The 16,945-nt window shown below is 56.2% G+C and overlaps 1 protein-coding gene across 1 annotated transcript; it reads right to left on the bottom strand.

Annotated features, from left to right (window-relative positions):
- Nucleotides 1-573: 573 nt before the first annotated feature.
- Nucleotides 574-16,586, bottom strand: MONBRDRAFT_33520 (uncharacterized protein; the record flags this gene model as incomplete). Its single annotated transcript, XM_001748000.1, has 36 exons — nt 574-736; nt 861-876; nt 962-1,076; nt 1,200-1,367; nt 1,943-1,989; nt 2,083-2,177; nt 2,240-2,296; nt 2,421-2,484; nt 2,596-2,924; nt 3,036-3,133; nt 3,238-3,324; nt 3,425-3,503; nt 3,587-6,000; nt 6,032-6,069; nt 6,492-9,365; nt 9,486-11,553; nt 11,649-11,793; nt 11,929-12,067; nt 12,113-12,173; nt 12,266-12,352; nt 12,441-12,522; nt 12,605-12,707; nt 12,840-12,919; nt 13,668-13,714; nt 13,804-13,920; nt 14,003-14,088; nt 14,184-14,223; nt 14,349-14,687; nt 14,814-14,951; nt 15,085-15,155; nt 15,258-15,384; nt 15,460-15,562; nt 15,685-15,820; nt 15,925-16,012; nt 16,118-16,188; nt 16,346-16,586. 36 exons carry the CDS (start codon nt 16,584-16,586, stop codon nt 574-576), a joined length of 11,013 nt encoding a protein of 3,670 aa, XP_001748052.1.
- Between the last annotated feature and the right edge of the window lie 359 nt (nt 16,587-16,945).

The raw sequence follows: 16,945 nt of genomic DNA, 5'->3' as shown, positions 1-16,945 counted from the left end.
TGTGCAAGGTGCCCAGCGTGGGGACATCAGACGGCATGCGTCCAGGGAAAAGGGGCGAGAGAACGTACATAGTTTGGCGGAACGCCGGGATGAAAGAGCTTGCCAGTGCCGGTCGTCAAATAGCCATTATCTTTAAAGTGTTCCTAAACGTACACACGTCCAAACAGTCGTGCGTTGTTGATCAAGTCTGACCACAAGGATATGCAGCAGTTTGGTGAAGCTAGTCGCCATACCGGTAACGAGGCCCACGCAGGGCCCACACCGGCCTCGCGAAAGTGGTTGATAAAGTTCCACGTCTTGGTGGCTGAGGGTCGGCGGCCAGACATGAAAGAATTGCTGCAAAGCGAGCCATGAAGCGAGTCCAGCGCGCCGGTGAGTGCGGTGCACTTGGCGAGCTCTCAACAAATCATGGAGCAAGTCGCCCAATCAAAGAGTATGCTGCCCAACTTCCCTACCGAGAAGGCGCGCAATAGGCTTGCTGAACCTGTCAGTTGTGGCGCGCATGCAGCAAGACAAAAAAAAAAATGCATGATTTTTTTTTCAAAAAGGGCAAGCGTCAGGTGGTGCGCTTCCTCAAGTGCGTAGCTGCGGAAACAGTTGCGGGGCCTGTGGTATACACACATAAGCAAACTGGAACTGCAATCCTTCCGAGGCCAAGCGATCCATGTTGGGGGTGATCTGACTCTTGACGCCGTAAGACCCTAGGCTTGGGCGCATGTCGTCTGCCACTAAAAGGCTGTGCAAACGCCACCAAGCAAAACATGAGAATGATCCCCATCTTCTAACCAGATTTCTGGTGCAGGGATGTTGCAAACGCGATGGCGAGCAAAGAAGGCGCTCGATGGCACCAGGAGACGTACAGGACATTTTTGCTGCCTGAGGAATTCAACAAGAGAGATGACACCCCATGAGCGCAATGCGACTCGGCAAGATCACATCCATTGCTTCGCTTTGTACGCACCTGATGGAGCTGGCTTGGGAGGCTCGGCCGTGGGGCCCGATCGCATGCCAATCACTGCCTCACACTGGTCGTTTGCACTCCCCTGGACCATGCTGTCGTTTTTAAGGTTACAAGTCTAGAAAAGGAGGCGGGAAGCGCAATGCAGAATAGTTGAGACGAGCAGGGCAACGGAGGAGGCATAGATCGATAGCGGCTCTAAGCATGCAACCAATAAGACATTGGATCGGGCTGCTCTTACGCCGTCGTTCAACACAAAGCCCGTGCAAATGGGATCCTGCAGGCAAGCATGACAGCATGCGTCGAACGTGCTGTTGGGCAGCTGGACGTAGCTGATGGGCGAGTAATAGCACGTGTTGTTGCGATATGTCCCCGCACCACACTGGGGCAAAGCATCTTGCCGCAACCCCTGACCAGGCGTTACCAGGAGCAACAGGGCCAAACCCAACCAGCCAATACCGACACCGGCGACCGCCATCAGGATGATCGATCAAAAAAAAAGTTGAAAAAAAAAAAATAAAAATCAAATTAAAACATCACATACAACATAAATAAACAAGTAACCACAAAAACTTCAATGTTTGCAACACATTCTACAACGATGCCGCGTAACAAAACAGCAACATCAGAGAAACCTAAAACGATAAGCACGAAATCAAAGAGTAAGGCGTGTGTGTGTGTGTGTGGCAGCGTCTCCAACACTTGCATGTGCTTGTGTCAGAGTGAAGTCTCGTTGTCGTGGTCCAGGTCATGCACAACGGGACTAGAGTGTGCCGCATGTGAATCGAGCCATGCGCCCTTTGTTACAAAGGTATGGCGTCGTGCGCCGACAAACACGGGATTACTCGCTAGCCCGCCTGGGCCAGGGATGAATGGTTCTTTACATAGTGCACCACCCAGGAGATCTAGCCCTTGCAGCTGCTGATACAGTTGAGCAAAGCTTGGGCGATGCCGCGCTTGCGCGTGCCAGCAAGCCAGGCTCACGTCGCGCAGCGCGGCATTGATTGTTGGAGCAAAAGTCAGCCGTTCGCCTACGAAGAAAATGAAGCACGCAGACTGAGCAATGCATGGGCGCGGCAGTAACTTGACAAATAAGCGTGTGCGGTGCGGGTCGTGCATCGCACCTCGCATTAAAAGAGCCACGATTTGATGACTTTCACAATTGCTGTGCGGGGTCGCTCCTTGATTCAGTATTTCCCACAGTAACACCCCGAATGACCTAAACAGCACTCGTTGTCAGCGTGGCTAGCTCGCAGATCAGCAAATCACAACACAACTCACCAGACATCTGAAGCTTCCGAAAACTTGAGCTCCCGAATCGCCTCAGGTGCCATCCAGCTATCGTATATTGGTTGCAAACATAACATCAGGTCACAAAGATTTGGAACGCGATGATGCACAGCTCGTGCACAAAGCTTGTTCACACGCTGAGAATGACTGACAGACAGTCTATCCAGCTTACCGAAACGGCAGGTCGTCGTCGCTGCGGCTACGATAATAGTCCTCCTTGCTCACCACGCGAGACACTGCGGCCAGATGTAGGTCAAATTCGTACAAATGCCAAGAGCAAGCTGGTCACGCTAGGCACTCCCAGGCCCCTCTCATCTCGAGGCACGGGTTGGAAGGACCACACTTACGTCCAAAGTCCGCCAGTTTGACGAGGGTGGGTTGAAGCGAAGTGACAAGAATGTTGCGCGCTGCTAGGTCACGATGGACAATGCCTCGCTCAGCAAGAAAAGTCATCACGTCAGCTACCTGCGCCCAGCATGGGATCAATTGTAAGAACGCTCGGTGTTCAAAGTCGTTGCGCTGCAGCTTAGGGCTCGCGTTGGGTTCCCCACTTGCCTGCATGGCGATCGTGGCCACCACTGGAGCTGAAAATGCGAGCGAGTTTGTCAACACGTGCTTGAGACTACCCATATCGCATATTTCAAAAACTTGTGCAAAACGTAATGCATGGTCCCCCCTACGAGCCCATATGAGCGAGCAACATGGCAAGCGCGAACACATAAAAAAATCAGAGATCAGCGTCAATAAGATAAGAGTGTGTCAGGTGCATTTCGGTTGTCTGGCCCACCGTGGAAGACAGATGCCAAAGAGACGGATAAGGTGGGGGTGGGTGCCCATGGCCTGTAAAACCATGGCTTCTTTCAAAAACTCTGGCAAGAGGCCAATCTACAGAGGTGGGGCCCAGTGCAACGTCACAGCAACGCACGAGGGCCCTCTATACGCTGTCCTGCAAGCCGTCGCTATATGGCAGGCACGGGAAGGCAGCCAACCTCATTCAAATCAAGCTTGGGCTCCTTCAGTGCCACAAATGGGGGCATATCCGGCATCGCCTTGCCAGGGCGTGCTTGATAGGCAGCCTAAGACCATTTTCACCCATGCCAGGCATTCATGGCACGTTATGCCTTACCTAAATCCTCGACGTGCTCTCACAAAAGCCGTCAACTACATGCAGCTGACCTTGTACACGGTTGAAAAGTGGCCTTCGCCCACCGGCTCCAAAACTTGAAAATCACCCCTAGACAGAAACTGACATAAGCTACGGTGGTAGCAGGCTGTCTCCGCAGACGCTGGAAGGCTGCTCCTGCATGACTGAGGGCGCAATGGGGATCTAGAACGCACCGAGAAAGTTCAAAGAGTGCATCCAACTTCAAGGTTGGATGTGCTTCCTGAAATCGCTGCATGGCGGCAGCGTATTGTTCTTGGTATCCAGCCTGCATGCTCAAGACAAGCTTGTTTCGGGAGCGACAGCGCAGGCTAGCAATGATGATCACAAGCAGCAGGCAAGTACCAGCTCCCGCACCCACGGCAATCAAAGTTATTTGAGTTTCATCCTGTTGGCGCAGGCTGGCCTCCAGCTGAGCGCTCGTCAAGGCAGGGCGTGTTGTTGCTGCTGCAGCCGTAGTAGTGATGGCACAGTGCAGATTTGAGGAGCGCAGGCGCTCAAAGGATTCCTCAGACAGATCGTCGGGCCTGGTGTTGGTGACATTCTCCGCAGAAATGCCCAGAACCTTGCCATCTTGAACTGTCAGTACGTGGTAAAAGTCGTACGGCTCAAAATTACCATCCCCGTCCCGCTCAATTGTGGCACGGCTCCGAAAGGCCCCCAGCGCTGGGTCGTACACACTTGAGTAGGAGGTGTAGCCAATGCTGAGCTCAAAAACGTTCCAGTGTCGGACCAGGCCACGGCCAACATGGCAATCCGGGTCTGCAGGCGCAGCATAAAGTTTGCCATTGGTAATGCTCATCGTCAGGTTACGAGTGCAGACAAGCACAGACAGCCAGTTGGCATCGACGTGAGGAAATTCATTCACAATGTCCGTCAGCGCCGAGCACCCGTTTTCATCCCGGCCGTTGCTGCAGTCCTGATACCCATCGCAAACTTGGGGTGGGTAGATGTACTCACCGCCCCAAGCTTGAAGCTCATCGGCGGACATGCAGTTGGCCATGGCCTCCCACTCAGGCTCGCAGGCCATGGCGCCGGCTTGCGGGCAATGAGAGGCGTGAGTAAAATCTGGCACAGTCGTGCCATTGGCTAAAGGCCAATCGTTTGCCTTGCAGTTGCAAGCCAATACATAATTCAAGTGCCTGGGCTCCACTCCACATTGCAAGCTGGGACTTACAATCTGCACGCTATCCTCGAGGTGATTGATGATGATGTGGTGAAAATCAATCAGCTTGTAGACCGCGTCCAGGGTCAGGTAACGCATTGTGGCTGGGTTTGTGGTTGTCAGCTTGAGATAGCTCAGCATACCAACTTGTGGGAGGCCTTTGGCCGTCATCGAGCTTGGCCCACGATCCATGTAGAGACTCAGACGCGCAATGTTTGGAAGCATGCTCCAATCAAAGGTCGTGGCATTGAATTCGAGTACTGCCACCTTGAGGTCTGTGAGGGAGGTCCATGCACGTGCTAGCTTTGTGATGATGTGAATAGCTGCGAATTCAGACAGCCTCAAGCTCTCCAACTGTTGGTTCATCAAAGCAGAAAAGCATGTGAAGAAAGGCAAAAGGTAAAGATGACTTGGCCCCCCCGTCCCCCGACGAGCGAGTGGTCTCACCTCTGGCCAAAGGTGCTGGGCAAGCGTCATGTTGAAAACCATGTGATCATTGGCGTATGTCGTTTCGGCTATCGAGTAGCGCTTGAGCCCAGCGTTGATAAAGTAGGGAAACTCTCTGATGCGCAAACCACGGAGACGTACATCATACATGGCGGGGCAGCGAGCCACAAGAGCGGGGTCGAACGTGCGCTCCTGGGAGCGATCAACGTTGCTGCCAGCCACGTAAAGCTCACGCAGGTTGGGCAGCCCGTCAAGAAGACCACGGGGCAACTCCAAGGCAAGGCTGTCCACCACCAGCACGACAAGCGAGGACGGTAGGCCTTGTGGCACGCTGGGCCCCAGACGGGACCAGCAGGCCGGATCGAGAGATGAAGCTTGGCGATCGGCTGATAAGGTGAGGGTGCTCAAGTCGTCGCAGTAGATCGGGCAAATGGCGCAAATATCACAGGTGTGATTGGTCACCCACGACCCATCCAAGCATGTCGCATAGCCGACAGCATCGCTCGGACCGGTATCGCCGCATCGCAGCTCACAGCGAGCTCCCTCAGCACGCTCAACGCAAGTTGTGGAAGGAAAGCGCGGCACTTGGCCTTCACAGCGCGCCTGAATTCTCGGCGCAAGCAGGAGCAAGGCAACGCCCACCCATGTCGACGAGACGCGAGGCCTAGCTCGGTAGGGTATCAGTCCAGCGCCTCCCAACATGGCGTCCGTTGCACATTGAGTGGGCCCCTGGCAGGTGACCAGCAGATAGATGACAGCATACCGTGAGCCAGACAGACAAATCGACAGAGCTGCAAAGACGAAGAAAGAGGGAACCTGAGAGGCAGAGAGGCAGGGAGGGCCACACGCAGACTGACTGACTGACACAGAAAGAGAGAGAGAGATGGAAAGAGACAGTGTGGTGTGTGTGGTGTGTGTGTTGTGTGGACGAACTCTGAGAGAGAGCGAGAGAGATTTGGTCGGTTTGAGAAGTATAAGCTGCGAAGACACAAAGGAAAAGCACAATTACAACAGAGAGAGAGAGAGAGAGAGAGAGAGAGATGACACCTGTTAACGTAAGCAAGAGGTCAAGGGGACAGTCCTTTATCCTTTTTCCCTTTCCCCGTTTCTCTCGTTTACTCCTTGTTGTGGGCTGAGTTGTGTGTCAGGACGGACGGAGGACTTTTCAATGCTGAGTCGATTTTGAGCTTTGCTGCATGTTGTTACATCGTATACAAAAATGGCGCCAGGATACAGGGCGCATGATAAAGACACAAAGGTGGCGAGGCCAACTGAGACCAGGACAGAGAGAGCGACCAATGTCCCATTTCTGACGGCCGTTCACACAAGGAGACACGTTCTCTAGAGGCCAGCGTCAGTCACATCAATGGCGACGCCAGCTGATGCAGGATCAGCTGAAGGCACGCGTGGATCTGGTGCGTTTAGATTCGCCACCGACGTGACTTGCAGCGCCGGAACCAGAAGACGACCTTTGGAGGCAGCCCGCTGCAGGATCGCCTCAAGGTTGCCTTCAGGTGCGACCAGGGCGTCCACTTCGTCATCGGTCAGCAAGGGCTGAGCTCGAGGCCCCGCGGTCTCCAACTCGGCCATGCGTGCATCGGCCGCATCGACAATGTCATCCTCTTCGGCCGCATCCAGATCGAAGACGCCTTCAGCAGGCAGAGGATATAATTGAGCAAGGGTGGCCAGCGTTTGGGCATCAGCCTTGAGACTCTCCGTGCCTGGAAAGCTATCATAGCGCGAGGCACCCAGCTGCCCACTCACTAGAGCCGCCAGCGTGCAACAGGCGCCCAGGTCTGGTTCCGCCGTGGCTGGTCCGCGCACGGCATACGCAAGAAAACGGCGATAGTCGATACGGCGACCAGAATGGGTCACAGCATGGTCAGCAAACACATCAAAGAAGAGCTCTTTCAAGCGCGCACTGCGATGAAATTCTGCGGCCAGGGTATCAGAGTCCAATGCGGGCTGAGGCGTGTCAAACCACAACGGAACCGACAAAAATTCGGCTGCATTCAGGAGGCCATGCGTGTTGCGCAAATAATAGCCCTGAAAGGCTGCGAAGACCTCCGCGGGTGTGGGTGCAGGAAGTCCAGCAGCGTCCACGAGCAGGCGTCGCACGTCCGCAAAGGCCCGGTCTTGACTCCACGCGCTGACCATCTGATGGACCTGCGTCACGGAATAGCTCTGCCACCATAAAGGCAGGGCACCATCGCAGCCGTTGCGCCCTCCTAGATCAAGGAGCAGCTCTTCGAGGGTCTCTGTGGCCAGCACGCCCGTGGGCGCGAGACTCCGTAACCGATGGTGCAATGTTGTCAGCTGTGCTACCGTGAAGGCATGTGCAGGCTGTTCCTCTGTGGGGGCTGGAGGAAGCGGTAATGCCGGGGGTCGCGATACATATTGCTCCTGGTTGATGGAGTAGGTAGTGCCCTGTAGCACGAGTTCATACAGAATGGGCTCGCCTGCAAACACGGCCTGTCGAGCCTGCTCACAGAGGGCATCGACGGCCTGCGTCTCGGCCCGATACGCCTCACCCGCCTGCTGCGAGAGACCCTCAAAGCAGAGATGTGCCGAGTCCTTGATGCGTGTCAGGACTTGCTCGGCCAAACGCTCCAACAGCGTCACAACGGCCTTGAAGCGCTCATCCTCGCGCAGGAGGGCCTGGTATTCCTCCTGCAAACCCTGTTCACGAAGACGTTCACGCTCCTGATTGGCTTCCTCTTCGGCCAGCTGCTCCTCAGACGGGGCGGGCGGCTCCTCCACCACAGGCTCTGGCCCCTTTTTGGACTTTTTGCTCTTAGCAGCCGCCGCCGCCGCTGCTTCGGCTTCGGCGGCGGCAGCGGCAGCGGCAGCAGCTCGCGCACGGGCCTTGGCCGGGTTCAAGCGCTCCGGAACTGCGGCTCGTAGGGCCGTTGCATAGTGCTGGACCGTTACCATTTCGTTCAGTTTTGTGGGCGCAACCACGGGCACGCCGTGTGGACCTTCAGCAGTGGGAGGGCCTGCGCCCTTGCCACCTTTGCCCTTGCTTGGGCCTTTGACAACATCAAAGGCAGGCTCAGCTCGCACGTCAATCAAAGCAACGGTTGGTGGCTCCCGAGCTGCTTCTCGCGGCTCCGTATCCAAAGCCGCGTAGGCTTCGCGCAGGACGGTGATGGTACTATGGTAGCGATTGCCTTCCGCATGAAGGAGCTGCAAAAAACAGTTGGCAACTAGGGAAGAGGCATTCTCGGCCCACAGCGCGTCCTGCATCTCCTTGACCTTGACTTTGGCACTGTCGTAGCGTTGATCCGTCATCTCGTACAAGATCTCCCGCAGGTCCTCGATGCGCTTGTTCAGCTCTTCTTTGCCAGCGGGCAAGCGTCGCACGTCAGCTGGTACCTCATTGAAGCTCACCTGCCACTGCGCTAAATATTCCTGCTTAGTATCAGGCCGCTGCAAAAAGGTCTCCATAGCCAAGCGGCAGGTCCCCAGAAACTCAATTGCATTGTGCTCCTCGCGACGCAGGCGCTCGGCCACGGCCAGCACCTCTCCCACATAGTTTTGCTCTGCTTGATCCCACAGAGGCACCAAAGCCTGGGCCATGATCTCATCGACGGCAGTGAGCGGCGCGAAAGAGTAATCAGCATCCCCGGGTTGAGGCTCGCGCACTAGGTCGCGCTCCACAACGGTGTCGATTTGTGATTCCTCCTGGGCAACCACAGCGCTGACCTCACTGGCCCGAGGTCCCGTAGGCTCGGCCGTATCTGCCGTAGCCGTTGGCGCTTGGCTCGCAGATTTTTTCTTTCCAGACTTGCTCGAGGGACGCGAGCCACGGGCGCTGCCCGGTTTTGACGGTGCCTTGACAGCAAGCGTATTCTCAACAGGGGCGCCTTCCGCAACGGCAGCTGCCTGGCTGGCCAAAATGGCATCCGCCTCACGTTGCTCCGCAGCTTGCACATCCAAAATTGTCTGCAACGCCTCTAGATCGGCACGACGGGCTGCCTCTCGGGAGCGTTGGCGCGCCGATGCTTCACGGGCGCGCTTGTACGGTGCTTGGCAGGCGCTGGTTAGAATGCTACTGAATGCGGTTTCCGCACTCTCGGACGCCTCCGTGGCCTCAATCACATGCACCTCGTGCCCGCCAGCAGTATGTGCTTTGAAAAGCTCAGTGTACCAACCAAGCATGGGGGTGACATCTTGTTCCCATGCTGCAAGCCGCTGAACCACCTGAACGTCCATGTGGGACCCCGCGGTGTTCTCTGCGGGTGATGCCGCATCGGCGGCATCGTTGGACTCGGCCGAACCCGTCTGAGCCGCCGCTTGGGCGGCGGCTACCGCAACGTCATCACCAATGCGAACCTCAATCACTATGCACAACAAGATAAGGAGGGGACAAAAAGAAACCACGTGTGAGCCAGAGCAAACGCGCGTCCGCCCGCTAAAACCATGACGCCCCTCAAGTAGCAAGGCAGGGTGCTCAAGCGTACCTGCGACAACTCGAGGTTCAGGCTCGGACTTTTTGTTGGGTAGTGGATCGGGTGCCAGCAAAGATTCAGACCGAGGAAACACGATGGCATCTGAGCTTTCGCGCTCGGATGGCAACAGCCGGCCACCCAAACAACGCTCAAGCAGCTGGGCCTGATGCAGTGTGGTCGGGTAGTTGGTCAGAATCCAGCCCGGCCCGGATTGAACCTGATGGATGCGCAGAACGATCAAGGCACACATGACGCGCTCATCGACGACACCACCACGCTGCAGGTCCTCTGCAGCCAACTGCCCCAAGCGTGCCCGCAATGAGAGGCCTCGAGGCGCCACACATTCAGCTGCAGCGGGATCGTCGGCTGTCGCAGAGGCCTCCGCATCTGACTCTGCGATGGAACTCTTGGGGGCGGTAGCGCCGGACTCGTCGGTGCCCTCGTGGTTCTCTGCAGCAAGTGCATCGTTGGCATTGGCGTCGGGGCTCGCCTCGGCCTCAGAGGCCACATCCGTTGCTGTTGCCACAGCGGAACTCTCTTCCTCGACAATGGTGGGAATGGCGTCGGCACTTGGAGGTACCGATGCTTCCACGGCACTTGGCTCCGCAGAGGCCGCGCTAGCCTTGGCTTCGCCGCCCTTTTGCTTGCCCTTGGGAGAGGGGGCCACGACCTTGTGCTCTGCTTCGATTTGTCTTGCCAACTCCTCCGCAACGGCTTGAGCGGCAGCCAGGCGATCTACTATCAACGGCTCGCTCAGGTCCGGCGGCAAAATGGCTTCCAGGGCCGGCTCATGTGCCGCAAAGGCCTGCTCTTCGGTCTCGTGTGCTTGCACGGCAGCCGCGACAATATCTTGCGGAGAGATGACGACGACGTCCGGATGCTTGGCAACGTAGGCGGCGACCAAAGCCTCGACTGGAGCAAAGGGCTTGCCGAGCACCACAGCACGCAAGTCGTGCGCCGGCATGGGGGCAGGTTGCCAGGGAGTCGGTGCCGGGTAGGCCCGCGCAGCCAACTCGTGCAACAGATGGCCTAAAATTGGATTGCGAGCAATGGCGGCCTGGCGCAGGTCGTCCGTGCCCTGTTCAGGCATCCAATTTTCAGCCACCAGAAGGTAATCTCGCAGAGTACTCGAGTTTGTCGCTGCCGTGGCAGCGGCCGGAGCGGGGTCCGTCGTTGCACCGGGCACGTCCATTTTCATTGGCAGGCCGGCCAAGAAGGTGTTTTTCAAATCAAGACGCACACTCGGAGGCGGAACCATGCCAGTCAACCGATGATATGTGCTCAGCTGCATGGCCATGGCGATGACGTCGTGCACAGTACCGCAGACCATGTCCTGTACGGCTTGCTGTTGAGCCTTGGCGCGGGATTCTCGAGCCTTGAGACGCCGCTCTTGCTGCTCTTGTTCGGCAGCTGCTTTTGTAGCGCGCTGACGCCGCGCATGCTCGGCTTCCTGATCAAGAGCATGCTGAAATTCTGCCTCACGTAGCAGCGCCATTTGTTGTTGTCGGTAGAGTCGATTTTGACGAATAATTTCCTTCTCTCGACGGATTGCCATGAGTCTTGCAGCGATCTGATGCTCACGGCGTGAATGGCGCGTAATCTTGGCCAAGAGCAGGTCGTCCATTTGCTGCTGATCCAGTTTTTGTTGCTGTGCCATTTGCATGACCAGGAGGCGCTTGCGTTGGCGTTCCCGTTCCTGGAGTGCGGCCTCAGTTTGCTGCCGCCGTTGACGCACAGCACGAACGTACTCGCTGGGCTCTTCAGTATTCGTGCCTGCGCCTGTTGGTGTCTCAGCAAGGTCGGGCCGCCCAGAGGCGCCACTGCGCTGAAGTGTGGCGTGCGCCGAGGTCGAGACGCTGTGGGAACGGCGACCGTCCACAGCTGGGTCACGGGCCAGCTCGCCATAGGCGTTGTCTTCATCGTCGGAAAAGTCTTGATCCTGCTGGCTATGTCCAATGGGCCGCAGAGGCTGGCGTGCGTCCTCGCCGTGTACGGTCGCATCAAAGCGGTCCAGATCGTCCAGCTCAGCAAGACGCTGAGTTGCTGCCAAAACCCGCCGTGTTTCGGCTTGCCGCATAGTCTGTAAGGGGCAGGACAAGTCAATCCCAGATCCGGCGTGGCGTGAGGGTGCTGATTTGCATGCCCAACGATGCGCGACAAAGACCGAGAACCGACCTTGCGCACTTGGTCCATGGTGGACGAACCACGGAGGGAGCGAGCAGAGGATGGAAGATTGCCGTCATCATCACCGCCGGTGCTCCCCGGACCTCTGGCAAGCACGCGCACACGTTCATCGTAGGCACGCTTCACTTCGCGCGAGCTGCAGGCGCAAAGAGATAACACCGTTTGGGGCAATCAAAGCCGTGAGAAACAGTTTGAGCAAGAAAGCGACGATGGCGAAGCCCTGAAAACTGATTGCCTTTGCTTTTCCCTGTAGAAGCAAACGCGGGCGTACCGTTCCAACATTTCGCGATGCTTCTGCTCGCGAATTTGGTCCGCCCTCTCTTGTTCCTGCCGCTGTTGACGAAGAGCCTTTTCCTCGTGTTGGCGCTGACGCTGGCGAAATTTGGCCTCCAACTTTTCAAAGTCTAGGTCTGATTGCCGCCGTGTGCGGGCCTTGAGTGATTGGGAGAACGCACTTGGCATGGGCGCGCCAGACACCTTGCTGCCACCGCCGGCAATGACGGTATTTTGCCAGTCCTGCACAAAAACGTATCAAATTAGGTCAGAATCCAAAAATTGCAACTCGGGTTCGAGTAGCGACAGCAAGTTTGAATCGACTCAGCGCGAACCTTGTCGAGCTGCTTGTTCAATGACACGAAAAGTTGATATAGTAGCTGAGAGGCGGCACCGTCCTCCTCAGCCATGACATCACGAGCCTGTGGGTGGCAGCAAACAGAAGGTCAAAGTCAATATGACATTGGGATGCTGCATCGAATGTGCAAAGTCAGGGGCGACATGCACTACCATGTTGGCATCAAACTTAATCTTGAGGGCGCGTAGTACGGGTTCCAATCGAGTAAAGTTGTTGAGGCGTGCCTCAGCCGTGCTAAGGAAGGCCCAAGTGCGATGAGAGGTAGCCAACAAATGATCGGCCGTTTGTAGAAAAGCGCTGTTCCGGCTTTGCGTACTCTGAGCGAGAAAAGGACTTGAAATCCGGCTGCAAATTGAACTGGGAGAGCAGTTGACCCAGAAGGTAGCCATTGCTGAACTTGGAGGCCAAGTCAGCTGGCGCTGCCACCCAGCACACCCCAACAGAATTAAAACCCCCGGGATAAAAAAGAAAAAACAAAAAAAACGTGGTGAGCTGCCATGTGGAGCTGTCATGCAAAGCTGATCCAGCCACTGGAGCCGGGCAATACGTACACACTGATTCACCCAGTTGCACATCCTCATTCAACCAGCGGCAGAGGATAGTACTCATGGCGGCGGTGACCGCTCCGCCTCTACATGGCGAACACCAAATTGAGCTACATTGTATCAAATCCTTGGACCAATAAACTCAGACACGCCATTCGAATCATTGTGACGGGCAACACGGCCCCCTCCCCCAATCTCCTGTATTCTGATTGGCATATGCCACTCAGTGCACACCAAACACGTCTGCCATCACCCTGCCTGCCGCCGTTTTCCCACCGCGACCCCGGCGTTCTCAGAGGCGCGCCTACCGATGAGCAGCAACTGTTGCGATGCGACGTTGCCAAGGATGATAAAATATCGTTCAGAACAGCCGTTGTAAACAATTCAAATTCTCTGCTCTGCTCTTAATTTTGAAGGGGTATCATGTTTCAATTTGGACGAGACACTGATTTGGCTCACCCATGTGCATGAGGGAGGGGGAAACCAACTGATGGCGTTTGGGAAAATGTAAGGACAGGTGCCGTTTGGGGGCTTACACCAGGGCCATGGCACACAGTTTAGGTTAGACACGCATAAGATCATTTTCAAAAGTCGTTCACGAGGACACGGGCAGGAGGCGATTAATCCAAGGAAGAAGCCGTTGATGCAGTGGAATTGACACGATTCACGCTGCCCCGACGAATCTATCGATCAGAGATGGAGATGAATGCCCAGGGGCATGAGCAAGGAAGGGTCTCAAACAATAAGGAGGCTTGAAAGCGGCGCGGCGAGCGGCAGACCTTGGGTTTGAGCCCGAGTTTGGGCTTGGAAAGATTCAGAAGGTCAGAGACGGACGCTTCTTTTTCGGGCTCTACAATCGAGGAGCGTGGGCGTGGCTGGCGCTGTGGATGTGTGGATCAAGGGTTAGAACTTCAAACGTGCAAAAAAGCTTTGGGAAACGTGAGCACAGCGCGGGAGGGAGGCAACGTACCAGAGCGGCTTGTTGGCGGCGAAGTGGGTCTTCGGTTTTGTCACGCAGCAGCTTCATAAGGGCATCAACATCGCTGACCTTGGTAGGTCCTGCGTTCGGCGCTTGTGGAACACCAGCCTATGGGCGTGTCACACTTGTGAGGGTCCTGCGCGTGGCAAAGAAGGACGCGCATATAGCGTAAACGAGCGATGGCACGCACGGCCTTTTGTTGTTGTTGTTGAGCTGCCTTGAGCATGGGATGGGCCTGGCCCCGATCATCCAGCACGTGGACCTGGCGTAGACCAGCTGCGGAAGCGGCAAAAAAGTTGTCCGACGTGAGATATTCGCGCCAGGCAACAAGCAGCAACACCAATGCAATGCATGTGAGATTTCTGACATACTGCGGTTGATTTGCTCTTGCAACGACAACTCGCTCTCCGTCTAAGCGCCCGCGAGAAAATCGACCAAAATGAGCAAAAAAAGGCATCGCTACAGGTCTTCACCGCCACCGCAGAAATGATAAGACCCGCGTGGCAAGTGCCTTTATCAAGCGCACGATTGCAAACCTCGGCTTCAGTAGCGGCGGGTGCAGCGGATGCAGCAGCAGGAGTAATGTCCGTCTCGGCCGCAGCCGCAGCCGCCGCTGGTGCTTCGGTGGCCTGGACACGACCATCACGGTTAAAGCCACGCTCCGCTAGCAATTTGCTCGCATCGGGTCGGGGCGCTCGCGCCCGCCCAGGTTCGGGTGAGGGTGGGACTGGTTGGCCTCGCTTGGTCCAGGCATGGGATTCATCCATGTCTTGCCCAGTGATGGCACGATACTGTGAAACCGAAGTAGTCATTTTGTTTTGGCGCGCCTGCCAGCGCTCGGCCTGCTCGGTGCGCTTTTCCAACTCCCGGTCGTCCTGGCAAAACACGGCGCGTGGTTTGATTTCAATGAATAGGGGTGCGCGCTTGTGATAAGAAACAGGTGGGCCTGCGGGGCCTTGCACAAATAATCCAACAAATAAATCAAGAAACACCAAACGCACCGTCTCATCGGCGTAGTAATCCGTGCTCGAGACTGCTGGGAAGGTGGTGACGGCCACGACGCCGTCGCGCCCACCAGTGGCCAAAAGCTGGCCGTCTTGCGAAATGGAAAGTGTTTCCACCTCCTTGCCATCTTCGTGCTATTGCAAGGATGAAGCAGAAGAGGTACGATAAGGCGCAGATGAGGGACCGCTCACAAGCCCCAAGAAGTGCGTTGCCTCTCGCGAAACGGTTCGCAGCCATGGCAGGGCCTCTTGTTGGTCACGAGCGTACCGCTCTGAATTCGCAGACAAGGCCGTGCTTGGTGGCAGCTGGGTTCCAAATGGAGGCTGAGTAGCCACCGGCTAGAGCATGAACACGGTCAAGGGTCAAGTGGCACATCCATCAGCAGCGTACAGACTTAGTGTGGTACGGATAAGGCCACAGCAACGAGCGCCGGCACGAACCTGAGGCCACGATGTTGTGAGGATTGTACTTGTTGACGGGGGCAAAGCCGACAGCCTTGACGGTCTCCTCGTGACCCTTGAACAGCTTGAGGGTTTTGCCAGCGGCTTTGGGATCCCACAGCGTGACCTTGGGGAGCAGGCAAGGGACTGATCAGGCACAAAGTAGCCCGAGATGGGTTGATGGGATTATGTGTGTACGCACTGTCTTGTCAGCACCACCGGTCGCAATAAGTGTGCCATCGTTTGACCAGGCAATGGAGTGAATGGCATCGGCATGGCCGCCCACGAGCTTCATGGCGACTTTCCTGGTTCACGTGGCAGGTGTGGCCGTGGGCCAAGCCAGAGTGAGCTGGGATGTGGGCTCAAGTCAGAGACGGTGGAACAAAGGGGTTTGAAATGTGGAGCTAGGGCAGGAGTTCGAGCCCACCTTGTGCGCGTATCCCAAAGCTGGGCAATGGCATCATCACCAGCCGTCGCCAGCAGGGCAGACGTGTGGCCCACGGGGTAGAACTCGCACGCGTATACACCTTTGGTGTGACCGCGGAGGGTGGACAACAATTCACCTGTCCTCCAACGCCAGGCGGGCGGCAAATGAGCTTGCAGCAAGGATGACGGCAGTTGATGCCAAGAGAGTCATCAAACAGCAATAATTCGAGGAGCATCGCACCGGTGTTTGGATCCCACAAACGGACTGTCTTGTCCCATGATGCTGTGGCAAGTTTGGTCCGATCAGGAGCAAAGGAGCAGGAGAGAACCTGCCAGTCCGGCGTGAAACAAAGTAGTTAGAACGCGTGCGCGCTCACTCACACACTGGAAAACCCCTGCATACCCTGTGCTCAAGTCCACGGGATCGGCCTTACCCAGCCAAAGTGCTCGCGTAGGGTGCGCATGCGCTGTCCGGTGTTGACGTCCCACAGGCACGTTGTGTTATCTAAAGATTCACAGGGCAAATGTTGGGGACGGGGATGGCGTGCAAGCGCGCTTAAGTCTTGAGCGAGTGCGCTAGCCCAGCCGGGACTGGTAGAAACCAAACACTTTGTTGTGAAATGTTCGGCATGATGAAGGCAAGCTCGGGGGCTGGTGCGTACCAGCGGAGGTCGAGGCAAGGAGATTGCCACTGGGGTGCCATCGAACGCAGGTCACCGGGGCCGTGTGACCGGCGTTACGGTCGATGGTTCGGAGAATTTGTGACTCCTCAATATCCCAGATCTTGATGGAACGATCCCAGGAGCCAGAGGCGAGAATGTTGAGCTGAGGGTGAAAGTCTACGCTGGAGACCTGCCAGTCGTGTGCCTGAAAGCGACTGTCGGGGATCAGCTGGCGCGGCATTCTGCAGGGTTCCGTCGGCACGAAAGCACCGCGTCAAATCGACCCCACAGCAACCAAACACGCCAATCAGCAGACTATAGATATTAAGAAACCACTCGGGGCAAAGGCGCAGGCTAGTGGGGTCGACAAAAGTCGAGGCAGGGAACCAAAAGGTCGGCGACGCCAGAAAAGAAGAAGAAGAGAGAGCCGGGGAGGGCGGCGAGGGGGCGTTCTTAAATTTCCTCTCTCTCTCTAAATTTCTCTCTTTTCTCATCTCTCTCTCTCGCTTCTCAATCTCTTCTCTCTCGCTTCTCTCTCTCTTCTCTCTCTCTTCTCTCAAACTCTCTCTCAAACTCCCTCTCAAACTCTCTCTCTCTCTC

This window comes from Monosiga brevicollis, genomic scaffold (assembly GCF_000002865.3).
Source record: "Monosiga brevicollis MX1 MONBRscaffold_20 genomic scaffold, whole genome shotgun sequence".
Classification (NCBI taxonomy): Eukaryota; class Choanoflagellata; order Craspedida; family Salpingoecidae; genus Monosiga; species Monosiga brevicollis.
Note: the sequence above shows the minus strand (reverse complement) of the source record. Positions and strands in the feature narration are given on the sequence as shown.